The sequence below is a fragment of the Cupressus sempervirens genome, chromosome 11, assembly GCF_028749045.1.
Source record: "Cupressus sempervirens isolate cs-2001-9-10 chromosome 11, ASM2874904v1, whole genome shotgun sequence".
Lineage (NCBI taxonomy): Eukaryota > Viridiplantae > Streptophyta > Pinopsida > Cupressales > Cupressaceae > Cupressus > Cupressus sempervirens.
Genome location: NC_143128.1, coordinates 753,320,474 through 753,348,102, shown reverse-complemented (window position 1 = coordinate 753,348,102; position 27,629 = coordinate 753,320,474). Strand labels below are relative to the sequence as shown.

The following is a 27,629-nucleotide window of genomic DNA, read 5'->3' as shown; positions in this document are numbered from 1 at the left end:
CTGACTTGAAACAAACACACAAGGATTGCCCCAAGATCACACATGAAACTTAGAGAAAACAACGTGGAACCGACACTAGGTAACCTGCAAGCAAAAAAGAAACAAACGAAAGACTTGATCAAAACCTTACGCTTAGATTGCCCCATTCATAGTATACCATGATATGGAAGATCATGGTAACCTTGAGGAGAGAATAAGGAGATTTCTTGGAAAGGATACTTCAAGACCCAAAAGGGAAGATTCCAAATCAAAAGAAAGCAAAAATTCAAAAGAGAACCGTTTGCCAACAAGATGGGTAGGATTAGGTACTAACGGACCAAGATCAGACATGAAGAAAGCTATATCCTACAAGGATCTATCAGAGAGTACCTAAGCTGATGGATCTAGATGAGTGATACGTCTGGCAAGCTGAACTAAGAGGATAACACTTTGGTGACAAGAGATTTAGCTAAAAGATGCATTGAAATAGCTAACCAAGGGTTGTGCGATGTGTGCAAGATGTTGATCAAGGACACGAAAGTTGAATAGATATAATAGTAATAAGCTAAGGAGGATGTACAAGCTGATAGACCTAGATATGTTACAAATGTACAAGGTTGTTCATGTTTTGATTTTTGTGAGATGGGGTTGTTTTAGGGTGTGTTGGATGGATATTTGGAGTTGATAGGTAGATAGGTAGATGGTTTGCGAAAATCTTAAGTGAAAATGGGATTCTTTGTGTGCATGTGATAGGATACAAGCTAGGATACAAGCTTTGGCATATAATACAGGTTGAAATATGGTACAAGCTGTGGACAAGATTTGGATATACAAGGAATGATACAAGATTTACAAGCTAAGGTACAAGATTTACAAGCTGTACAGGAGGTATTTACAAGCTCCATTAGATCTTGGATATTTGGTTGGAACACCAAGGGAACAAGCAGGTGTTTTATAGGATGTTGGGTGAATGGATGAGGGATAGGATAGTGATAGATAATGGATTAGTCTTAGTATACAAGGCACCTGAATTACCAGGTTTTCACCAAGGTACCTATTCAAAGTTTTTGAATTGCCAAGTTTTCACCATTGGACGCTTATTTCTCTTTACTATTTATTTATTTATTTATTTATTTATTTATTTTTTTTTAATAAATAAAAAGTGCAGGGATTAGTAAGCCATAGAGATGCTAAAATAGAAATGATGATGATGCAGCTAGGCAACAATAACAGGTAGAGACGATAGTTCACCAGGCAAAGACACCAAACTACAGAGACGTTGAACTATGGAGATGCTAATCTGCGCAAACGACAAAAAATCAGGCAGAGATGACAGTTAATTTGGCAGCACAGAAAACATGAAACTAGGTGAAGACACTGAATTGCAGAGACAACAGTTAACCGGAGGCGGCAATAGAGACGACAGACAACCAGAGGTGATGGTGAAGATGACAAACAACTAGAGGTGGCGGCGAAGATGACAGATAACCAGAAATGGCAGTGGAGATGATGAAAAACTAGGCGAAGGCACTAAACTGCGTAGATGATAGTTAAGGTTGTGGAGATGACAGTTTGGTGGTGGTGCAGACAACAAGAGATCTGGTGGAGACGCCAAACTGTGAAGATGATAGTTTATTAGGCAAAGATGATAGTTGATTTGATAGAGATGACAATTCACTAAGAAGAGATGCCAAACTGCAGAGATGACACTACGAAGATGACACTGTGCGAATAGAACTGACAGGCGCAGGTTTTCTCAAAAAAAAAAAAAAAAATTGGGTATTTTTTGGATTTTTTAGGATATAATTTCTTTCCAAATGCGTCCTTCAATCTACAAAAATAAGAGAAACACCCTACAACCCACTCAAACAACAAAAAATGTTAGATGGTTAGTTTACAATAAAAAAACATGAATTGAATGACCCATAGCAAGGTCCCACCAGGCATACCAAAATGTATATGCTACTTTAGTATGCAAGAAACACTAATTTAATGAAAATGAAAGCATTAACATTAACTAAATTAACATAACATATTAGATAGACAAAAGAGGAACTCCTAATTAGGAATGTGAGCCAAATGAATGGACTTTCCCAATAGGAATTATCTCTTTGCTTGGTAGATGAGTCTAAGTAAAGGATTGGTATGTATGCTCAAAGGGCTTCAAGTTTGCTTCAATGGTGGGGATGGGTAATGGTAATTTGGTAGCTTTGTGAGCTCTCAATTTGGCATTATAAGGGTATGGTTAAGGGTTTTGTTTCTCAAACTAGCATTATAACTTTAACTCAAGGATTGTGATGAAATGACTTGGGAGGGGATCTAATTTATAGGCTAAGGGCTTGAGGGTTTGAGGGCTAAGATGCAAGGATGGGGAAAAGCTCATGGAGGGCTCAGATTGCATGAGAGGAGAGCACATGGATTGTGCTTCTTTACAGTCAATCAAAGAGTGACACATGTCACAAGGTGAGAGGATGAAGGAAAGGGTAAGGATGAATCAACAAAGGAGGCTCAAGAGATAATATCTTCATAAAGACCCTTCATAATGGTTTGTAAGAGTCTTTTATGGCTTTGTAAGAGCATTCATGGTTGGGTGGTTGGAATATTTTGGAGGGAGTTGAGATTGTTGACTTTGCTTCGTTTAGAAAAGTCTTAAGCTTGCTTAGGGAATGTGACAAGGTTAGAGGGTGGGATTAGAGATGGTTTAGGATGAGAATGAAAACTTTCTAAAAGAGTCTAGAATTTCCTAGGATGAGAATAAAAGGCTTTTTAAGAAATAAATAAAGTTTTATTTATTTCATGGGTTTGGGTTGAGGAGGTATTCATTAAAACATTTTTAATAAACATGAGAATTAATATTTAACCTTAATTAAATATTTTGAGTTGGGATTAAGGGTAGAAAATGATGGGATTAGCCTTTAATCGAAATTAAAGAAGGATTAGAAGATTTCGGAAGAGGTTAGTGGTCTTAAGGAAATTGGCCAAGTTTTGGACAAAAAATAAATAAATTATTTATTTTGAGATTTTTTGTCAATTTATTAATTAAATAATTAATAAATAAGAAAATAATGTTTAAAAAAGATTTAAACATTTTTGGGAGGGATTCCTTAATTAAATATTTTTAATTAAGATAAAGGGATTTAATGGCATAAAAATAAATCAATCAATTAAATAATTAATTAATTAATAAATGATGATATCATCAGGGACTTTTTTAAAAATAAAAATTCTTTTTTTTTTTTTAGATTTTTAAGTTTCTACAGAAAGTAGGTGCCAAAAAAGGTTAGTGCAAGCCGAGTAGAAAATTAGTTAGAGCCTAGAAAAGTCAATTTAATGTATGTCAAGTGATATAGTGTAAGCCAAGTAAAGTTTAGTTATTGTTAAGCACCAGTAAAATTTACTTCATGTTGAGTGATTTGATAGTGGATTCTAAAAAATGTTGTATGTGTTGAGCATTAGAAGAAAGTTAATGTTGAGTGACAACATTCTGAAAAAGATCACGAATTTGATGAATCTAAGCCAACAAGTTTTATTTCTTCAATTGTGTGAAGTGTGTGGAAGATAACTATGATGTATTGGTGGCACAGAATTTGAGATAAACCATTTTGAGGTGAATTCAAAGAGTATTGAAGGATAAGTTTCTAGAAGAGAATAAAATAAAAAGATGGGTGGATTCATTCAATCCTACCTAACCCTAAAATGGATGATAGAGGTTGAACAATGAAAGATCTTAATTTTCTATTTATAGAGATATTTAGTCAGAAGAAAAGGTTGTCATGTGTGAGAACCTAAAAAAAACAAGGAGTCTAAGGTATTTCTTCATTCAGTGACCAAACAAAAGAGACTATTATTGGTGAGCAAAGAAACAAAGCTTAAGGCTATGGATGCTTGAAGGGTGAACAAACTAGTAGAGTTGAAGTGTCTGAAAGCCAAGTAGAATGGAAGACTAAAATGGAGATTTGTATTTTGCAAAGTGAAGTTGTAAGTTGTTATAAAGATCAAGCCTTACTATTACTTTCTAATCATTATACTAGTCTAGGATTAATCCTTTGAATTGAGGTTAACCTAACAAGCATTTGTAAATCTTTTAAACAAGTGACATTCCAAGTGAATGATCTAAAGTCCTCTAATAAGGCTCACTCCTAATAGGGTGATTGAAATCTTTTAACTTAGTCATATTTAATAGTGTGTATTGTAACCTTTACTAGGGTTGGCCTTTCACAAGACATCACTTCAAAAGAGTGACAATGACTAGCATGTTACTATGGTTTTTCTCAAATTGTGTTTCCATGTAAAATCATTGTGTCAAATGTGTTACTAAATATATTATGTTTCATACTTACATTTTTGCAAAGTTGATTTGACAGTAACCTACAAGTTTAAGTAATTGTATGATCTAATGGATGCATGCATGATGAATATGTTTTATGGATATGGGTTCACTAAACTATTAAAAATTTTATTTGTATGTTTGGACCTTGGATAACTAATTCACACCCCAAATCTAAATAATTCTAAAAAATTTCAACAATTGGTATCAGATTCATCTTCTTAAGAGGACTAGTTTGAAGGTACTAGAATCAAAAGATCAAGATGTCAAAAAGAGAAGTGCCCAAGCTTAATAGAGATAACTTTCTTTCATGACAAGGTCTAATGAAGCTACACCTAGGAGGTCTTGGGGATCATGCACATTCTACCATCATCACAGAGCATGTTGATCTTGTTGGAGCCCTAACTACTAAATATCTGAAAAAGAAGAAAAAACACAACTAGGCAATGTTGAAGATTATCTCTACCCTACGTTATGTCAATTTTGATGACATAAAATATTGTGACATTGCAAATAAAATGTGAGATTCTCTTCACACCATTTATGGAGGAGACACAAATGATCTAAGAGCCAAATTTGAAAGTCTTAAAAGATAAGTTTAATGATATGAGAATGCAAGAAGGTGAAAATGTTGCTCAATATTGCTCTAGGATAAAAGATGTTTTTAATGCTATAAGAGGGGGTACTAGTAAGATAGATGATGAGATTGTACTAAGAAAATTTTTGAGAACACTACTGCCCATCTATGCTATTAAATTTTCTACAATATAAGAACTGATATGTATACCAAGGTCTAATCTAACACTTGAAGGTCTGGTAGGGAGGCTCACTTATTTTGAGCTATCTAATTTTGATAACTTCAAATTTGACAATGTTGGATTTTCTTTGAAAGCTAAGTTTTCATTGGAGGAACCTAATAAGAAGAAGAAGAAAAAGGTAAATATGTTTCTAGTGATAGTAATATAGATGAGGAGGATTAGAACATTGAAGCACTACTAGCAAGGAGATTTCATAGAGGTAAAGAAAAATTTAAAGGTAAGTTACTTATCATATTTTTCAATTGCAATTAGGTTGGTCATATTATTGCTAGATGTCTAAAGAAGAAGAACTGCATAGGTGGAGACAAATACAAAAGTAGAAGAGATGAAGACAACAAAGATTATAAAGACAAAGGCAAGAATTCTTGCTACACTGATAAGTAGGAGATAATTTCCACAGTAAGTCAAATTGTGATATTGTTATCAAGATTTAACTGTGTGATTTTGATTCAAACTCATTGACCCATGTTTCATGAGTAGTGATTCAACATGAATCCATTTCTTATGAGAATAAATGGAACACTTAGCACTCATTGGATCTAGGTGATGTTCATAGAGGTGAAGCGCCAGGACTTCATGGGAGGTCACCCATCCTAGTACTACTTCAGCCTGAGCGCGCTTAACTATGAAGTTTCCTCCATGGTTAAACCCAAAGCTTGCAACCCCATTTGCAAAACCTTCACCAAGTGTTGTGCCTTATGAAGCAATGAGTGCTAAGTGTTCCATTTATTCTCATGAGAGATGGATTCATGTTGAATCACTACTCATGAAACATGGGTCAATGAGTTTGACTCAAAATCACACAATTAAATCTTAATAGCAATATCACAATCTTGCTACATTGCTGAAGAGTAAACTAAAGATGGATCAGATGATCATGATGATGAAGTGGTGTATATTGTAATGAAAGATGATTTTGATGAGGATGAGGAAACTACACTAGTGCCTTGTGAAAACAAGAATGACAGATGAATCATTGATAGTGGGTGTTCACATCACATCACTAGAGATAAAAGTAAGATCATTATCTTGAATTATTATGATAGACATAGTGTAAGGTTTGGTAATAATACACCTTGTTTAATAAAAGGAAAAGGTTTTATAAAACTCACAAAAAAGATTTAATGTAACATTGCTTATTATGTTGAAGGACTTCACTATCATTTTTTTAGTGTATCACAACTAAATAGTTCAGGTTGTAAGGTTGAGTTTGAGAACAAGATTTCTAGGATATATGATATTGATGGAAAACTAATTAGACAAGGTGATCAAACTAGAGGTAATCTATTCTATCTTGGTATGGATGATACTACTTGTCTAGTTGTAGAATTTGATGATGTATGGCTATGAAACAAGAGGCTATGTCATGTTAATTTTGATAACTTGGTTAGTATCAATAACATAAGAAGAGTAAGAGGTTGGCCTAAGTTGAAGAAACCTAACAATATAATTTGCAAACAATGACAGTTAAGGAAAATTACAAAGTCAAGTTTTAAGAGTAAGACTCATACCTCTAAAGGAATTTTAGAGATTTTTTATTGGACCAATTCATGTGAAAGATACAAAGGTGATAAGTATATTACATTATTTGTTAATAACTATTCTAGGATGATGGTATTTATGTTTCTAAAATAGAAATCTAATTCTTTCCAAATGTTTAAGTGGTACTTAAAAAGAGTTATGAAAAAAAATGTAAAAGTCTAAAATGTTTGAGATATAATAGAGGAGAATTTACATCAAATAAGTTTGAGATGTTTTGTAATGATAGAGGAATCAAAAGATAGGCATCTGCCCCTAGAAGCCTTCCACAAAATGGAATTGTTGAAAGGAGGAATAGATCTATAATAGTCTATGCTAGGACACATATGATGAAGAAAAATGTTATTTTAAAATACTAGAGAGAAATTGTAAGAACAATTAACTATACCTTGAACCGTGTGTAAGTTAAGAAAGATACACATTTAACACCTTTTGAACTATGGTATGGATATTCATCCAATGTAAAATATTTTAAGGTATTTGGAAGTAAGTGTTAAATTTTCAAAGATTTCAAGAATGGTAAACTAGATGCAAAAAGTGAAGAAGGTATATTTCTTGGCCATTCCATAAGAAGTAAAGCTTATTAGTGTTTAAATACTAACACTAACAAAGTTGTGGAAAGTGAAAATGTGCAATTTGATGAGTATATAGAAGTACATGAGGTTGAACCTATGAAGGAACCATAGGGATACAAATCATTTGTACACTTTTATGAAGTCATGTCTGTTGATGAAGATGTTTTTAATCAAGTTGCAAATCAACAGAAAGTTTTAGTGATTGTCAAGTCACATACTATGAATGTTGAGTTGCATTTAGGAACCGAGCTACAATCAGGTTCCAAGTTACAGAATGAAGTTAAGATAGATTCTAATTTTAATATTAGTGTACATTAAAGAGATTTTGAACTACTTGATAGAGAAATACATAATGATTCATAAGTTAAGAGACTAAATGAGGAAAACATATTAGAACCAAGATTGTCAAAGTATGTCAAGAGATATCACCATGCTACACAAATTATTGGAGACAAAAATGCAAGACCAATGACAAGGAACAACTTGAGAAATGGTATATGTTTTGTTAGCATGCATGAACCAAAAATAGTGAAAGATTCCTTAGAAGATGTGGACTAGAGTAAATCCATGAAAGAAGAGATTGAACATATTGATAAAAATAAGACATGGACTCTAGTTCCTAGATCAAAAGATAAAAATATGATTGGCACCAAGTGGGTGTATAGAAATAAGTTAAATAAAAATGGTGAAGTCATAAGGAATAAAGCAAGATTAGTCTACAAGGGGTATGCACAAGGAGAAGGGATAGACTATGGAGAAACATTCACTCCTAATGCAAGATTGGAAGGAGTAAGAACTCTTCTTGCTTACTCTACATACAAAGGTTTCAAAGTTTATCAAATGGATGTTAAATCTACATTTCTGAATGACATTGAAAGAAGAGGTTTATATAGACTAGCCAGAAGGATTTGTTGATGCTAACAATAAAAATATGATATGTAGACTACACAAAGCTTTATATGGTTTGAAGCAAGTACCAAGAGCATGGTATGAAGGGCTTCACAATTATCTTATGAGAATTGGATTTGAGAGGACTGATGATAACAACAATCTATACTTAAAGATAGAGAAAGGAAAATGTATTTTACTATCTAAAATTTTTGTTGATGATATCATATTTGGAAGTTAAGATACTTTATGTAAAACTTTTTCAAATGAAATAAAGGAAGAATCTAAGATGTCTATGTTTGGAGAGATCAAGTTCTTTGTGAGTTTGCAAGTACATGAGATGAAATATGGTATATACATCATTGAGTCAAAATATGTAAAGGAGATACTGAAAACTTTTGGATTGGAAGATTCCAATCTAGTAAGCATACCTATGGTGATAGGACACAAATTGTCAAAGAATGACAATTCAATTAAAGTGAATTAAGCATTATACATGTCTATGATTGAAAAATTTCAATATGTAGTACATAGTAAACCTACTATTGTATTATCTATTGGGATAGTTACAAGAATTTTTGCTAATCCTAGGGAGAATCATTTAATGGTTGTCAAGAGAATAATGAGATATTTGAAAGGAACAGAAGACTATGGTCTACCCTACAAGAAAAATAAAAAAATTGAGTTGAGAGCCTACATTAATGTTGATTGGGCTTGAAATATTGATGACAGAAAGAGCACTAGTGGAGGTGCAATTTTCTTAGGAAAAAGGTTGGTTACATGGACTAGAAAGAAACAAAACTACATATCTCAATCTACTATTGAAGTTGAATATATTATTGCTGCAATAAATTGTACAAATATTATATGGATCAAACAACTACTCAAAGGTATGAAGGAGGAAATCACTAAACTTGTGATACTTTATTGTGATAATACAAGTGTCATAAATATATCAAAAAAACTTGTGATGCACATAAAGACTAAGCACATTACAATCAAGTATCATTACTTGAGAGAGTTAGGTCAAGATAAAGAGGCCAAGATGGAATATATGAATACAAAAGAGAAAATAGCTAATATCTTCACAAAAGAATTACCTAAGAATGCTCATGAGTATCTAAGAGGTAAACTAGAGGTGATGCCCCTATCGAAGGCCATTTAAGAAGCATGAGAAGTGTCCTACATCAAATGAGATAACTAACATATGTTACACATTGATGTAGTGGATCTTACTTTAGGAGTTTCCTAAAATAATCAAAGAGATGGAGATACAAATCAGTCACAAGCTAGGTGACCATGGGAGAAATTAAAAATGTTCATATCTACATATTAAGATGACAAGTCTTTGGCATTACTGTCAAAGAGGGAGATATTAGGAAAGATATTGGTGGAAATATTATACAAATAGAAGCATGGAATATCTACTTAGAGGACGATAGTGTACCTACTCATTACTATAGATTAAGAAATGATTACATCTACCTAGTAAGAGGGAGATAGTATTGAGCAAGATATAAGAAGTGATCAAGAGGGAGTCATAAGGATGAGTTGATTGTGTGTTAATCATAAAAAAAATTTGTAACTTATACAAAAGATGAAAGTTGTTGATAGAGGGAGAGATTTCAATACAAGGAATATTTTTCTTTTTGGCATAATTGCTAGTTGAATTGGTTTTTCATCAATGCCAAAGAGGAATATTGTTGAAAATAGATTGATATAAGTATAAGACTGTGTTTCAATCATTATTTTGTCACTGATGTCAAATATCCTACTTGTTGGTAAGATAACTACTTAGATGATTTGAGTACTATCATTTGTTTGATTGATGAGGAGGCTTTAATCAAATCAGATAACAAAAGCACCTAGAGGAAATGTTGAGTTACAATATGTAAAAAGAAGTAAAAAGATCATTTGAGATGGTGATAATATAGTGGATTGATTATATACTTAAGGTTGTAAAGGATGGATACAATAACAAAGTCTAGAAGAATAAGTAAGAAGAATTAATTTTGCTAAGCTTGATTGAGTGGATAGTAGGTGTTGAGAAAAGTTGGTACAAACCAAGTAGAAAATTAGTTGGAGCCGAGCAAAGTCAAAATTTAATATATGTCGAGTGATATAGTGTAAGTCGAGTAAAGTTTAGTTAATATCAAGTACTAGTAAACATTAGTTCATGCCAAGTGATTTGATAGTGGATGTTGAACAATGTACTATGTGCTGAGCATTAGAAGCAAGTTAATGTTGAGTGATGGAATTATGAGAAAGATCGTGAATTTGATAAATTTGAGCTGACAAGTTTGATTTCTTGGATTGTGTGAAGTGTGTGGAAGATAACTATGATGTGCTGGTGGCACAAAATTCAAGATAAATTATTTCGAGAAAAACTCAAAGAGAATTGAAAGAGAAGTTTCTAGAAGGATATAAATTGGATTCATTGAATCTTACGTAATCCCACCTAACCATAAAATGGATAATAGATGTTGAATGGAAAAATATCTTTATTTTCTATTTATTGAGATAGTTGGTCAAAAGAAAAGGTTGTCATGTGCAAGTATACACACCTAAAAACCTTTAGAAAATAAAGTATTTTTATTTTCTGAAAAATTTCTGATGACAATATCATTTATTAATTAATTAATTATTTAATTTATTTATTTATTTTTTATGCCATTAAATCCCTTTATCTTAATTAAAAATATTTAATTAAGGAATCCCTCCCAAAAATGTTTAAATATTATTTAAACATTATCTCCTTATTTATTAATTATTTAATTAATAAATTGACCAAAAAACTCAAAATAAATAAAAAATTTATTTTTTGTCCAAAACTTGGCCAATTTTCTTAAGACCACTAACCTCTTCCAAAATCTTCTAATCCTTCTTTAATTTTGATTAAAGGCTAATCCCATCATTTCCTACCCCTAATCCCAACTCAAAATATTTAATTAAGATTAAATATTAATCCTCATATTTATTAAAAAAGTTTTAATAAATATCTCCTCAACCCAAACCCTTGAAATAAATAAAACTTTATTTATTTCTTAAAAATCTAATTTATCCTCATCCTAAGAAGTTCTAGACTCTTCTAGAAAGTCTTCATCCTCATCCTAGGAAGTTCTAGACTATATTCTAGAAAGTCCTTATCCTCATCCAAAGTCTAGACTCTTCTAGAAGATGTCTTTAAACCTAATCCTAATCCCCTCCTAACCTTGTCAAATTCTCTAAACATGGGTTAAAACTTACTAACCCAAGCCAAAGTTAACAAATATCTCCTCCTTCACCCACCCTCATTAAATGCCATCCACTTGCCTATCCCTAAGCTAATCCTAAACCATCCTAATCCATCCTCTAATCATTTGCACAATCCTAAGCAAGCTTAAAACCTTCCTAATCAATCCCAAGTTGAAATTCCTCTCATCTCTTTCAAAATATCCCAACCATAAAACTTTATGAAGCCCACTAGGCCATAAAAGACTCTTCCAAGCCCTTTTATTGCTCTTACAAGCCATTATGAGGGTCTTTATGAAGATTTTATCCCTTGAGCCTCCTTTGTTGACTCCTCCTTCCCCTTTCCTCCATCCTCTCACCCTGTGACATGTGCCACTCCCTGATTGGCTATAAAGAAGCACAATCTGTGTGCTCTCCTCTCATGCAATCTGAACCCTCCATGAGCTTTTTTCCATCCTTGCATCTTAGCCCTCAATCCCTCAAGCCTCTTGCCTATAAATTGGATCCTTCCCCTTTGAAAAATAACACAATCCATGAAGTAAAATCATAATGCCATTTTAAAAAGCCATTTTACATCAAAACAATACACTCACACCCAAATTCCAACTCCATTTGAAGCCCTTTTTGAAGCATAAAGCTTGAGCATACATCTTATCTATTTAGACAAAGCTACTCAATAAGAGAGCTTCTCATTGAGAGAGCCCATTAATGGCTCATATTCTCAATTAAGAGCTCATCTTAGTCTATCTTGAAGTTTATGAATTTTGTTTAGTTTGTAGAAGCTTTATTTAAATTTGGTTTCTATTAGCATACTAACATTGCTCATATACATTTTGGCACGCCCGGTGGGACCCCGCATGGGTCATCTTCATTAGCTTTTTTAGTCAAGTTTTGTATGGCATTTTCTAATTTTGGCTAATTTTTCTTGTTTTTGTGACTGGTAGGATTGTATAAATTGGTTTTGTAAGTCCACATGAGCATGAAGAAGACAAAGGAACTCATAGTCTATCTCATAGTATTTGCAGATTTTTCAAGCTTATAGGTGGACAAAGCACTTGGAATTCTTCTTCCTCTTCTTGTCTATATTCTTCTTATTCCATCTACTTCTTCTTCTTCTTGTGGGAGATATTGGCCATTTTTTTTTAAGGAAGCAAAATCATACACACTTCTTTTTAGTGCTTAAAATGAACCCCCAAATCATACTTAAATATATTAAAAAATTAAAAATTTGCAAAAAAGAAAAAATCTTTTAACAAGTGAAACTAAACCAATCCAATCATTTGCATCCTTGCAACATCAAAGTTTTAGATGCATTCATGCAAAGTTAGGAACACTTCATTTTTGAGAATTAAAAAAGAACTTCAAGTTTCCATTTCAAAAGGTTCAAAATCAACACTAAGTGCACAATAAAATCTAAATCAAACTGAAAGCATCAATCAAGGATAAAATGAACCTCATTTGCAAATATTTTAAAGTTCTTTTAAAAATCTCATGAAAACTAAGAGTCATAAATGGTTGTCAAAAATTGTCCTAAAAGCTTTGTTATTTTTTCCAAACAAATGTCTTGTTGTAAAATCTTGAATGTTTCTTAGATTTTTCATGCATAAAAACAATCTAAGAATATCATTTTTGGGCTTAAAATATGAAAACTAGAACACAAAATCTTGAATGAAAACCAAAGTCCAAAGAGTCATTTTCACTTTTGAGTCCAAAACAATCTTGAATGATCTAAGGTTAAAAAAAAGCACTTCAAATTTCTTAAAGCAACACACAAAATCTCAATCTTGAATGCTCAAAGGAAAAAACTTGAATGTTTAATCACTTGTCTTTGAGTGCATGTTGCTAAACACACTCTTGAATGCCATGGATTAAAATCAAATTTTCTTTGAATGCATGATTAAAACAACAAATCCAATCTTGAATGCCAAGGATCAATTAACCATTGCAATATCAAACACTTCATTTGGAGCTTTTAAAATTGAACAAAACAAATCTCTTTTCCACATGCAATTTAGCCAAAGTTTGATTTTTGGACATTTAAGAAACTTTGTTAAGTTAAATACAAATTTGCAAAAATAAATTTGAGTAGTTCCTTGGACTCACCTCTTTTCTAATCACCCATCAATTCAACCATTGGTTGCAATCTCAGCATCATCTATGGGGATGGGTCTACTTGAAAAAGGTCTTAAATGTTCCACAATATAACTCACTCACTTGGTCTTTGAACGTTTGCTTTAACTTTATCAAAATTCTTAAATGACCAAAACTTTAGACTAAATCGATCACACTTCAAGTTTGGGCACTAAAATTGAACAACTATTGACGTGGAGGGCCTCCGGGTGCGTGCTTGAAATTGAATCTCACAAACTCACACTCAATCTTGAATGCCTAACAATCAACGAACATTGCATGGTTTGGACGCATTTCCAATGGTGCTCGCATTTCTTATGTTGATGATCTCTCAAATTTCATTATGCTGATGATGCTGTCAAATTGGAATGAACATTGTATGCCATAATCACAAGTGTCTTCAATCATAGCTTACAAAATATAAATCATCAATTGGAATAAACGCGTGTCTTTTAAAGCCCAAGATCATGTATGTGGTCTTATTTTACACTTTTTAGGAGGCCTGCTTGGGGATTTCATCACCCCTTGGGATGACCTCAACTCTAGCATTCTGGCAAAATATAAAAATTGGGAGGTGAATCCAAAGACATCTCTATTAGAATCAAGATTTTGTCACTCGGGCTAAGCGTCAAGGAACTTTATACCCTTGAGAAGTAAAAGAGGAGAAGTGGGTTACTGCTCCTCTCGGCTATGTGACATCTAAGCAAACAGATTTCCACAATCCATGAATATTGAAATGATTTCTGGGGAAGATTGTGTGAGAGTTTTTTCATCAACGTTTCGGATCATACTGTATGATCCATCATCAGGATGCCACTGAGTCACTGAGAGCAAAAAAATGGAGTGCAGATCTAGGAGAGGTGATAAAAAGAGGATGGAGAGGAGGGAATGGGCACGGAAACCGAGGAGGCACGGATGACGGAGTGGGAGAGAAGACAAAAGAAGAAAATGTAAGGAAGAAAGGATGAGAAATGAAAATGATGAGGAAACAAGAAGAATATAAAAACGAGAATAAGTGAATGAATATGTGTAAACAAAAATTCAAAAACAGAAACCAAGGACAAGCAATCAATAAATTAAAGTAATAAATATCAAAAAATAATTAAAAACCTGAGCCAGTAACCACGCAAAAACCAAGAAACAAAAAATTATATAAATATCAACGGGGATAAATGAGCAACTATACGAAAAAATCTATGAGAATATATGTAAAACAATAAATAAATATGAAAGAAAGTCTAAAAGAATGAATAAATCAAGGAGAATAAATTCGTATAGATATATATACGAATATATATCTATATGAATGAAAATGTCAATAAGAATATATATATATATATATATATATATATATATATATATATGTATATATATATAAAAGCCAAAAATACCAAAAAATAAAATAAAGGAAACAAAAATAAAAATAAAATAAAGAAAATAAAAATAAAAATAAAGATGAGAGATTACGAAGAAAAAAGAAAAAAGGAAAGAGAAAAGAATCCAAAAACTAAAAAATAATAAACGTGAAGGAATACACACATCAATAACTAGAAAGAAAAGTACAGATCGCAGCAAGACCGAGGGTGATGAAGATGGAGTGAGAGGGAGGAGGGGGGGGGGGAAGAGAGCGCAAGAGTGGAGGAGACGAGGACAAGCATCAGAGCTGGAAAGCGAGGGGGAAGGGGGAGAGACAGAGGGGAGCAACGGAGAGCCAGGAAAGAGAAAAGAGGATGAAAAAGTGGGAGGGGGGAAGCCCGAGCTAGGAGGGAAGAACGCGAGGCGAAAGAGGGGGGAGGGAGGACAACAGAGGATGCCAAGAGGTGCTCAGGTTCCAGCCGTCATCGCGGTTGAGGTTGGCCGGGTTGTTGAAGATTTCAACAGCCTCTTTGAGTTTCCTCTTGAAGAAGTTGTCTTCCTTGCACACGACAAGAGCGTTTTCTAAGGAGACATGATGCTTAGTGGTGGCGGAGTGTTCTGCCAAGGCAGATTTGGCCACTCGTTCATGCCTAATGTCAGCAGCATGTTCTTTGATCCTCGTGTGGAAAGAGCGACCAGTTTCACCTATATAAGGAGTGCCACATGAGCACTGGATCTTATAGACGCCCGATTCCAAGAAGACATCCCTGGGGTCTTTAAGCGAGGGGATGCAATTTTTTAAGGTGGTCAAGGGTCTGAAAGCCACCCGCACACCCTGCTTGGTAAGAATTTTGGCGATCTTGTGAGAGATGCCGGCAACGAAAGGAAGAGAGACAAAAGAAGGGGGGTCTGGGGGAGAGGAGGAAGGGAGCGCGGAGGCGTGCGAGAAGGACCTAGCGAGCTTGAAAGCCCGAGAGATTTGTTTGTGCGAGTAGCCATTCCAAAGGAAGACTTGGCGGAGGTGGGAAAGCTCAAGGTCTAAGTTGTCCACATCGCAAATGCGGAAGGCTCTCAAGGCAAGGGTTTTGATAATGCCCACTTTTTGGCTAGGGTAGTGATGCGAAGCAGCATGAAGATAGCGGTCGGTATGAGTGGCTTTGCGGAAGACCTTGCGACCTAAGGAACCATCAGGTTTCCTGATGATCAAGATGTCAAGAAAAGGTAAGCACTTGGCAGATTCAACCTCTTTGGTAAAAGAAATGCAAGAAGCCACATTGTTGAGATGCGTATGAAACTCTTCAAGCTTTTCAAGGCCATGGGGCCAACAGACGTTGGTGTCATCAACATAACGTTTCCACCATTTAGGCTTGAGAGGGGAAGAACGTAGGGCAATGTCTTCGAAATGTTCCATATAGAGGTTGGCGACAAGAGGAGAGAGGGGCGAGCCCATGGCTACACCATTCACTTGTTCGTAGATAACCCCTTGGAAAGAGAAGAAAGTGGATCGAAGACATAACTCTACTAAGGAGGCAACCTCAGAATTGACCTTGCGCTTGATGATGTCAATAGCATCGGTGATGGGGACTTTGGTGAAGAGGGAAACAACATCAAAGCTGACCAAGATATCCCTATCATCGCACGAGGCATCACGGATAAAATCAACAAAGTGTTGCGAGTCCTTGACAAATGAGTCAACATTACCGACATGATGGGATAAGAGCTTAGCCAAGAAGGAGGCAAGCTTGTATGTAGGGGATCCCATAGTATCCACAATGGGCCTTAGAGGAATATTGGTTTTATGGATCTTAGGGATGCCATAGATACGAGGAGTAAGCTCTTTGGAGGGCAAGAGACGCCTCTTGGTGGCATCGTCAAACGAGGAGTTGGCAATGGCCAATCTGACCTTCTTCAAGATTTTGCTGCACGGGTTGCGGTGAACAACCCTATAGCTATCAGGGTCTGAGAGAAGGTCATACATCTTGGAAATATAGTCTGATTTATCCAAGATAACCGTGGCATTGCCTTTATCCGCCCTAGAGATAACTAGGTCATGATTGCGAAGAAGGTGTTGGAAGGCAAGAGACTCAGAGCGGGGGATATTACACTTGGGAGGTTTGGCACGCCTTAAAGCAACAGCACAATCTTGCCTGACGATCTCGGCGATAGCGGAGGGGAGGGAAAGAGCGGCATTCTCCACTTCAACAAGAAAATCGATGTGAGGAATGGAGCGGGGAGAGATAGAGAAATTGAGGCCTCTGCTGAGAAACTTAAAAGCGAGGGGGTCCAAAGGAGCATGGGAAAGGTTGACCACAAGTTTGGATTCCCAGTGTAACACTGGTGAAGCGTTGGGAGTGGAGGGGATGAGGCTAGGAAGCGGAGAACGAGGCGGAGAGGGAGGGGAACCAGAGTGAAGGACAAGCTTGGACGATGAATGAAGGGAAGGAGGGGCAGCACTCGGACTGAGAGAAAGAGGGCCAGGAGAGGAAGCCCGAGGTTTGGTGAGGCGAGGCGAGAAAGATGGGGTGCGTAAATGAGGAGAGCAAGGGACGCACGGAGAGGAGGCAACATGAGAGGAGTGATGGGACGCAAGGTCAGAGTGGTTGGTGAGCGGAGGAATTGTTGAAAAGATGTCAACCATGGGTGAAAGCTTATGGGTGGGTGGAGAAAGCGCGTCTAAGTCAGGACCAGACGACTGGTGAACAGTTGAGTTCATTGAATGGAGGCAGAAAGAAAAACGAGGAGGAGAAGACAGCAACGTACCTGGCACCAAGAAAGAGCCGTTGGGCGTGAGCGTACCATGCACCAGAGAGGAGCCGTTTGGCTGAGGCGAGCTAGGCACCATGGATGAGCAGCTGGAATGAAGCGAACTCTGCACCTTGGATGAGCCGCGGGGCGAGGATCGCCGCTGGAACGGAGAGCACGGCGTGGGGTTGTGAAGACGAGCGTTGGGAACCTCGGGGTGGCTGGCAGCGCGGGAGAACGAAGGCGCACAGTTTCTGCATGATGCGTGAGGGGAGGAGATCTGGCGCCTGGAGGCCTTACGAGGAATTATCAGTGAAATCTAAGAAATTTGAGTTTCTGAGAACCAAGCTCTCAAAGAGGATTGCAGATCTTGCCTTCTTAAAACGGTGCAGAGACTCGCAGCTCCTTCCTTCCTTCGTCAAAATCTCGCACCACCTTTGGAGTGTTCACACCAGACACATTTTCTACCGAGCAGCCTCTTCCCTCCTCAGAGCCATCATCCAATCTACTAGGAGATCAATTAACAGCCTTAATTGTCAGCTTTTCTTTCTTCACTTGGAGCTCTCTTCGTCGCTTAGACCGGACCTGTGGATTCGCTTGGACATCGCCTCTCATGCCAAAGCTGTGGGCCGAACAGAGGAATGTATCAGAAGGCAAAAAAGGAAATTCTACAGACTCCTCAGGAAACAGCAAGGTTTCAGTCCTTCGCTCTTCGTTCCATCACCCGCCCTCTCAGCTGACCCTCTTTCTGTTCCCCCTCCGACCCCTCCTCTTCCTTCCATCTCCTCGAGGCTGTGTCCCTCATCCTCCTCCCTCGGCTCTGTCCCCCGCTCCTTCTTTCATTCTCTTCCCCCACCGCTTGACCATATCTCCAGCCCCGTCGTTCTGCCACCTTCCCAGCTTTCCTCCCCTCGTTTTCCTCTTCCTGCGCCCTCCCAGCCACTCCCCCCACCACCTCGTTTCATAGCTTCATCCTCTCACACGGCAGCGACTGCTCCCTCTTCGTCGCTTCCTCCTAAGGCCTCCAGGCGCCAGATCTCCTCCCCTCACGCATCATGCAGAAACTGTGCGCCTTCGTTCTCCCGCGCTGCCAGCCACCCCGAGGTTCCCAACGCTCGTCTTCACAACCCCACGCCGTGCTCTCCGTTCCAGCGGCGATCCTCGCCCCGCGGCTCATCCAAGGTGCAGAGTTCGCTTCATTCCAGCTGCTCATCCATGGTGCCTAGCTCGCCTCAGCCAAACGGCTCCTCTCTGGTGCATGGTACGCTCACGCCCAACGGCTCTTTCTTGGTGCCAGGTACGTTGCTGTCTTCTCCTCCTCGTTTTTCTTTCTGCCTCCATTCAATGAACTCAACTGTTCACCAGTCGTCTGGTCCTGACTTAGACGCGCTTTCTCCACCCACCCATAAGCTTTCACCCATGGTTGACATCTTTTCAACAATTCCTCCGCTCACCAACCACTCTGACCTTGCGTCCCATCACTCCTCTCATGTTGCCTCCTCTCCGTGCGTCCCTTGCTCTCCTCATTTACGCACCCCATCTTTCTCGCCTCGCCTCACCAAACCTCGGGCTTCCTCTCCTGGCCCTCTTTCTCTCAGTCCGAGTGCTGCCCCTCCTTCCCTTCATTCATCGTCCAAGCTTGTCCTTCACTCTGGTTCCCCTCCCTCTCCGCCTCGTTCTCCGCTTCCTAGCCTCATCCCCTCCACTCCCAACGCTTCACCAGTGTTACACTGGGAATCCAAACTTGTGGTCAACCTTTCCCATGCTCCTTTGGACCCCCTCGCTTTTAAGTTTCTCAGCAGAGGCCTCAATTTCTCTATCTCTCCCCGCTCCATTCCTCACATCGATTTTCTTGTTGAAGTGGAGAATGCCGCTCTTTCCCTCCCCTCCGCTATCGCCGAGATCGTCAGGCAAGATTGTGCTGTTGCTTTAAGGCGTGCCAAACCTCCCAAGTGTAATATCCCCCGCTCTGAGTCTCTTGCCTTCCAACACCTTCTTCGCAATCATGACCTAGTTATCTCTAGGGCGGATAAAGGCAATGCCACGGTTATCTTGGATAAATCAGACTATATTTCCAAGATGTATGACCTTCTCTCAGACCCTGATAGCTATAGGGTTGTTCACCGCAACCCGTGCAGCAAAATCTTGAAGAAGGTCAGATTGGCCATTGCCAACTCCTCGTTTGACGATGCCACCAAGAGGCGTCTCTTGCCCTCCAAAGAGCTTACTCCTCGTATCTATGGCATCCCTAAGATCCATAAAACCAATATTCCTCTAAGGCCCATTGTGGATACTATGGGATCCCCTACATACAAGCTTGCCTCCTTCTTGGCTAAGCTCTTATCCCATCATGTCGGTATTGTTGACTCATTTGTCAAGGACTCGCAACACTTTGTTGATTTTATCCGTGATGCCTCGTGCGATGATAGGGATATCTTGGTCAGCTTTGATGTTGTTTCCCTCTTCACCAAAGTCCCCATCACCGATGCTATTGACATCATCAAGCGCAAGGTCAATTCTGAGGTTGCCTCCTTAGTAGAGTTATGTCTTCGATCCACTTTCTTCTCTTTCCAAGGGGTTATCTACGAACAAGTGAATGGTGTAGCCATGGGCTCGCCCCTCTCTCCTCTTGTCGCCAACCTCTATATGGAACATTTCGAAGACATTGCCCTACGTTCTTCCCCTCTCAAGCCTAAATGGTGGAAACGTTATGTTGATGACACCAACGTCTGTTGGCCCCATGGCCTTGAAAAGCTTGAAGAGTTTCATACGCATCTCAACAATGTGGCTTCTTGCATTTCTTTTACCAAAGAGGTTGAATCTGCCAAGTGCTTACCTTTTCTTGACATCTTGATCATCAGGAAACCTGATGGTTCCTTAGGTCGCAAGGTCTTCCGCAAAGCCACTCATACCGACCGCTATCTTCATGCTGCTTCGCATCACCACCCTAGCCAAAAAGTGGGCATTATCAAAACCCTTGCCTTGAGAGCCTTCCGCATTTACGATGTGGACAACTTAGACCTTGAGCTTTCCCACCTCCGCCAAGTCTTCCTTTGGAATGGCTACTCGCACAAACAAATCTCTCGGGCTTTCAAGCTCGCTAGGTCTTTCTCGCACGCCTCCGCGCTCCCTTCCTCCTCTCCCCCAGACCCCCCTTCTTTTGTCTCTCTTCCTTTCGTTGCCGGCATCTCTCACAAGATCGCCAAAATTCTTACCAAGCAGGGTGTGCGGGTGGCTTTCAGACCCTTGACCACCTTAAAAAATTGCATCCCCTCGCTTAAAGACCCCAGGGATGTCTTCTTGGAATCGGGCGTCTATAAGATCCAGTGCTCATGTGGCACTCCTTATATAGGTGAAACTGGTCGCTCTTTCCACACGAGGATCAAAGAACATGCTGCTGACATTAGGCATGAACGAGTGGCCAAATCTGCCTTGGCAGAACACTCCGCCACCACTAAGCATCATGTCTCCTTAGAAAACGCTCTTGTCGTGTGCAAGGAAGACAACTTCTTCAAGAGGAAACTCAAAGAGGCTGTTGAAATCTTCAACAACCCGGCCAACCTCAACCGCGATGATGGCTGGAACCTGAGCACCTCTTGGCATCCTCTGTTGTCCTCCCTCCCCCCTCTTTCGCCTCGCGTTCTTCCCTCCTAGCTCGGGCTTCCCCCCTCCCACTTTTTCATCCTCTTTTCTCTTTCCTGGCTCTCCGTTGCTCCCCTCTGTCTCTCCCCCTTCCCCCTCGCTTTCCAGCTCTGATGCTTGTCCTCGTCTCCTCCACTCTTGCGCTCTCTTCCCCCCCCCCCTCCTCCCTCTCACTCCATCTTCATCACCCTCGGTCTTGCTGCGATCTGTACTTTTCTTTCTAGTTATTGATGTGTGTATTCCTTCACGTTTATTATTTTTTAGTTTTTGGATTCTTTTCTCTTTCCTTTTTTCTTTTTTCTTCGTAATCTCTCATCTTTATTTTTATTTTTATTTTCTTTATTTTATTTTTATTTTTGTTTCCTTTATTTTATTTTTTGGTATTTTTGGCTTTTATATATATATACATATATATATATATATATATATATATATATATATATATATATATATATATATATATATATATATATATATATATATATATATTCTTATTGACATTTTCATTCATATAGATATATATTCGTATATATATCTATACGAATTTATTCTCCTTGATTTATTCATTCTTTTAGACTTTCTTTCATATTTATTTATTGTTTTACATATATTCTCATAGATTTTTTCGTATAGTTGCTCATTTATCCCCGTTGATATTTATATAATTTTTTGTTTCTTGGTTTTTGCGTGGTTACTGGCTCAGGTTTTTAATTATTTTTTGATATTTATTACTTTAATTTATTGATTGCTTGTCCTTGGTTTCTGTTTTTGAATTTTTGTTTACACATATTCATTCACTTATTCTCGTTTTTATATTCTTCTTGTTTCCTCATCATTTTCATTTCTCATCCTTTCTTCCTTACATTTTCTTCTTTTGTCTTCTCTCCCACTCCGTCATCCGTGCCTCCTCGGTTTCCGTGCCCATTCCCTCCTCTCCATCCTCTTTTTATCACCTCTCCTAGATCTGCACTCCATTTTTTTGCTCTCAGTGACTCAGTGGCATCCTGATGATGGATCATACAGTATGATCCGAAACGTTGATGAAAAAACTCTCACACAATCTTCCCCAGAAATCATTTCAATATTCATGGATTGTGGAAATCTGTTTGCTTTGATTGATACCCTTCATGGGAGGGAATTATCAGTGAAATCTAAGAAATTTGAGTTTCTGAGAACCAAGCTCTCAAAGAGGATTGCAGATCTTGCCTTCTTAAAACGGTGCAGAGACTCGCAGCTCCTTCCTTCCTTCGTCAAAATCTCGCACCACCTTTGGAGTGTTCACACCAGACACATTTTCTACCGAGCAGCCTCTTCCCTCCTCAGAGCCATCATCCAATCTACTAGGAGATCAATTAACAGCCTTAATTGTCAGCTTTTCTTTCTTCACTTGGAGCTCTCTTCGTCGCTTAGACCGGACCTGTGGATTCGCTTGGACATCGCCTCTCATGCCAAAGCTGTGGGCCGAACAGAGGAATGTATCAGAAGGCAAAAAAGGAAATTCTACAGACTCCTCAGGAAACAGCAAGGTTTCAGTCCTTCGCTCTTCGTTCCATCACCCGCCCTCTCAGCTGACCCTCTTTCTGTTCCCCCTCCGACCCCTCCTCTTCCTTCCATCTCCTCGAGGCTGTGTCCCTCATCCTCCTCCCTCGGCTCTGTCCCCCGCTCCTTCTTTCATTCTCTTCCCCCACCGCTTGACCATATCTCCAGCCCCGTCGTTCTGCCACCTTCCCAGCTTTCCTCCCCTCGTTTTCCTCTTCCTGCGCCCTCCCAGCCACTCCCCCCACCACCTCGTTTCATAGCTTCATCCTCTCACACGGCAGCGACTGCTCCCTCTTCGTCGCTTCCTCCTAAGGCCTCCAGGCGCCAGATCTCCTCCCCTCACGCATCATGCAGAAACTGTGCGCCTTCGTTCTCCCGCGCTGCCAGCCACCCCGAGGTTCCCAACGCTCGTCTTCACAACCCCACGCCGTGCTCTCCGTTCCAGCGGCGATCCTCGCCCCGCGGCTCATCCAAGGTGCAGAGTTCGCTTCATTCCAGCTGCTCATCCATGGTGCCTAGCTCGCCTCAGCCAAACGGCTCCTCTCTGGTGCATGGTACGCTCACGCCCAACGGCTCTTTCTTGGTGCCAGGTACGTTGCTGTCTTCTCCTCCTCGTTTTTCTTTCTGCCTCCATTCAATGAACTCAACTGTTCACCAGTCGTCTGGTCCTGACTTAGACGCGCTTTCTCCACCCACCCATAAGCTTTCACCCATGGTTGACATCTTTTCAACAATTCCTCCGCTCACCAACCACTCTGACCTTGCGTCCCATCACTCCTCTCATGTTGCCTCCTCTCCGTGCGTCCCTTGCTCTCCTCATTTACGCACCCCATCTTTCTCGCCTCGCCTCACCAAACCTCGGGCTTCCTCTCCTGGCCCTCTTTCTCTCAGTCCGAGTGCTGCCCCTCCTTCCCTTCATTCATCGTCCAAGCTTGTCCTTCACTCTGGTTCCCCTCCCTCTCCGCCTCGTTCTCCGCTTCCTAGCCTCATCCCCTCCACTCCCAACGCTTCACCAGTGTTACACTGGGAATCCAAACTTGTGGTCAACCTTTCCCATGCTCCTTTGGACCCCCTCGCTTTTAAGTTTCTCAGCAGAGGCCTCAATTTCTCTATCTCTCCCCGCTCCATTCCTCACATCGATTTTCTTGTTGAAGTGGAGAATGCCGCTCTTTCCCTCCCCTCCGCTATCGCCGAGATCGTCAGGCAAGATTGTGCTGTTGCTTTAAGGCGTGCCAAACCTCCCAAGTGTAATATCCCCCGCTCTGAGTCTCTTGCCTTCCAACACCTTCTTCGCAATCATGACCTAGTTATCTCTAGGGCGGATAAAGGCAATGCCACGGTTATCTTGGATAAATCAGACTATATTTCCAAGATGTATGACCTTCTCTCAGACCCTGATAGCTATAGGGTTGTTCACCGCAACCCGTGCAGCAAAATCTTGAAGAAGGTCAGATTGGCCATTGCCAACTCCTCGTTTGACGATGCCACCAAGAGGCGTCTCTTGCCCTCCAAAGAGCTTACTCCTCGTATCTATGGCATCCCTAAGATCCATAAAACCAATATTCCTCTAAGGCCCATTGTGGATACTATGGGATCCCCTACATACAAGCTTGCCTCCTTCTTGGCTAAGCTCTTATCCCATCATGTCGGTAATGTTGACTCATTTGTCAAGGACTCGCAACACTTTGTTGATTTTATCCGTGATGCCTCGTGCGATGATAGGGATATCTTGGTCAGCTTTGATGTTGTTTCCCTCTTCACCAAAGTCCCCATCACCGATGCTATTGACATCATCAAGCGCAAGGTCAATTCTGAGGTTGCCTCCTTAGTAGAGTTATGTCTTCGATCCACTTTCTTCTCTTTCCAAGGGGTTATCTACGAACAAGTGAATGGTGTAGCCATGGGCTCGCCCCTCTCTCCTCTTGTCGCCAACCTCTATATGGAACATTTCGAAGACATTGCCCTACGTTCTTCCCCTCTCAAGCCTAAATGGTGGAAACGTTATGTTGATGACACCAACGTCTGTTGGCCCCATGGCCTTGAAAAGCTTGAAGAGTTTCATACGCATCTCAACAATGTGGCTTCTTGCATTTCTTTTACCAAAGAGGTTGAATCTGCCAAGTGCTTACCTTTTCTTGACATCTTGATCATCAGGAAACCTGATGGTTCCTTAGGTCGCAAGGTCTTCCGCAAAGCCACTCATACCGACCGCTATCTTCATGCTGCTTCGCATCACCACCCTAGCCAAAAAGTGGGCATTATCAAAACCCTTGCCTTGAGAGCCTTCCGCATTTGCGATGTGGACAACTTAGACCTTGAGCTTTCCCACCTCCGCCAAGTCTTCCTTTGGAATGGCTACTCGCACAAACAAATCTCTCGGGCTTTCAAGCTCGCTAGGTCTTTCTCGCACGCCTCCGCGCTCCCTTCCTCCTCTCCCCCAGACCCCCCTTCTTTTGTCTCTCTTCCTTTCGTTGCCGGCATCTCTCACAAGATCGCCAAAATTCTTACCAAGCAGGGTGTGCGGGTGGCTTTCAGACCCTTGACCACCTTAAAAAATTGCATCCCCTCGCTTAAAGACCCCAGGGATGTCTTCTTGGAATCGGGCATCTATAAGATCCAGTGCTCATGTGGCACTCCTTATATAGGTGAAACTGGTCGCTCTTTCCACACGAGGATCAAAGAACATGCTGCTGACATTAGGCATGAACGAGTGGCCAAATCTGCCTTGGCAGAACACTCCGCCACCACTAAGCATCATGTCTCCTTAGAAAACGCTCTTGTCGTGTGCAAGGAAGACAACTTCTTCAAGAGGAAACTCAAAGAGGCTGTTGAAATCTTCAACAACCCGGCCAACCTCAACCGCGATGACGGCTGGAACCTGAGCACCTCTTGGCATCCTCTGTTGTCCTCCCTCCCCCCTCTTTCGCCTCGCGTTCTTCCCTCCTAGCTCGGGCTTCCCCCCTCCCACTTTTTCATCCTCTTTTCTCTTTCCTGGCTCTCCGTTGCTCCCCTCTGTCTCTCCCCCTTCCCCCTCGCTTTCCAGCTCTGATGCTTGTCCTCGTCTCCTCCACTCTTGCGCTCTCTTCCCCCCCCCCCCTCCTCCCTCTCACTCCATCTTCATCACCCTCGGTCTTGCTGCGATCTGTACTTTTCTTTCTAGTTATTGATGTGTGTATTCCTTCACGTTTATTATTTTTTAGTTTTTGGATTCTTTTCTCTTTCCTTTTTTCTTTTTTCTTCGTAATCTCTCATCTTTATTTTTATTTTTATTTTCTTTATTTTATTTTTATTTTTGTTTCCTTTATTTTATTTTTTGGTATTTTTGGCTTTTATATATATATACATATATATATATATATATATATATATATATATATATATATATATATATATATATATATATATATATATATTCTTATTGACATTTTCATTCATATAGATATATATTCGTATATATATCTATACGAATTTATTCTCCTTGATTTATTCATTCTTTTAGACTTTCTTTCATATTTATTTATTGTTTTACATATATTCTCATAGATTTTTTCGTATAGTTGCTCATTTATCCCCGTTGATATTTATATAATTTTTTGTTTCTTGGTTTTTGCGTGGTTACTGGCTCAGGTTTTTAATTATTTTTTGATATTTATTACTTTAATTTATTGATTGCTTGTCCTTGGTTTCTGTTTTTGAATTTTTGTTTACACATATTCATTCACTTATTCTCGTTTTTATATTCTTCTTGTTTCCTCATCATTTTCATTTCTCATCCTTTCTTCCTTACATTTTCTTCTTTTGTCTTCTCTCCCACTCCGTCATCCGTGCCTCCTCGGTTTCCGTGCCCATTCCCTCCTCTCCATCCTCTTTTTATCACCTCTCCTAGATCTGCACTCCATTTTTTTGCTCTCAGTGACTCAGTGGCATCCTGATGATGGATCATACAGTATGATCCGAAACGTTGATGAAAAAACTCTCACACAATCTTCCCCAGAAATCATTTCAATATGTGACATCTTTTTGGTTTCATCTACGGATTTGGGCCTCACGTACCTTGCGTATATCGAGGACTCCCTAGCTATAAAAAATTTCATCCTTGTAGAAAGCTTCCTAGGATGTTGGTGTGTTTGACGTGCTTGCTCCAAAATTTTGTCTGCTTGTTTGTTCATAGGTTTTGAATGAATGTTTTCCAACTTTGGTCAAAATCCCAAAAAAGCAAAAATCTCCCAGCTCAAGGCATACTTAGCGTAGTCACTACCTCATTAAAAAATCATCCAAGCTCCCCCGCTACAATCGAATCTATCTAGTTCCTTGCTTTAGAACAATCCCAAATCCAAAGTCTCTCTAAATCATCCCCCCTAGCCAGCTAGCAACCCAATCCAAAACAACACCCAAGCCTTTAGAGAGTTGTTGTCATTCTGCTAGAATTTTCTATCCAATCAATCTGACCAATCCACCAGCCTCACCAAGGTTATCCCTTTGACAGAGCTTTGTCTAGGGTAATCTAGCTTTGTCACTTGTTATCCCTCATCACCTTGAGCTAAAGGTTGGGATCCACAAGTGGTCAATCTCGTGTCATGCCCAAAGGATCATTAGTCTATCCTTAAGTTGACACAATCTCCACCAATCTAGCGCATAGGAAAGCAAAACTCTCACTTTTTGATAGCATGCCCTTAAAGTCTTCCATCCATAGGAAAGCCAAAAATCTCCAGCCAATCCTCCTTAGGTTTGTCATATAGCTTTGACTCTCCCTAGGAAATCCTTCATCAGCCAATCCAAAATCTACGCTTAATCCAAATCCAACCATGAGCTTCTGTGTTCATCCGTATGCAAGACTCCATCCCCATCCGACTCATCATCAAA

General features: G+C 39.4%; 1 protein-coding gene across 1 annotated transcript; it reads right to left on the bottom strand.

The window, feature by feature from the left end:
• Positions 1-15,246: 15,246 nt before the first annotated feature.
• LOC149531786 (uncharacterized) lies at positions 15,247-17,685 on the bottom strand. The gene has a single exon (XM_089808396.1). It carries the CDS (start codon positions 17,683-17,685, stop codon positions 15,247-15,249), a length of 2,439 nt encoding a protein of 812 aa, XP_089664522.1.
• Between the last annotated feature and the right edge of the window lie 9,944 nt (positions 17,686-27,629).

What these genes read in the sequence shown, in the direction of transcription:
- LOC149531786 (XM_089808396.1), bottom strand. Translation starts at nt 17,685, where the DNA reads ATGGTGCCTAGCTCGCCTCAGCCAAACGGCTCCTCTCTGGTGCATGGT.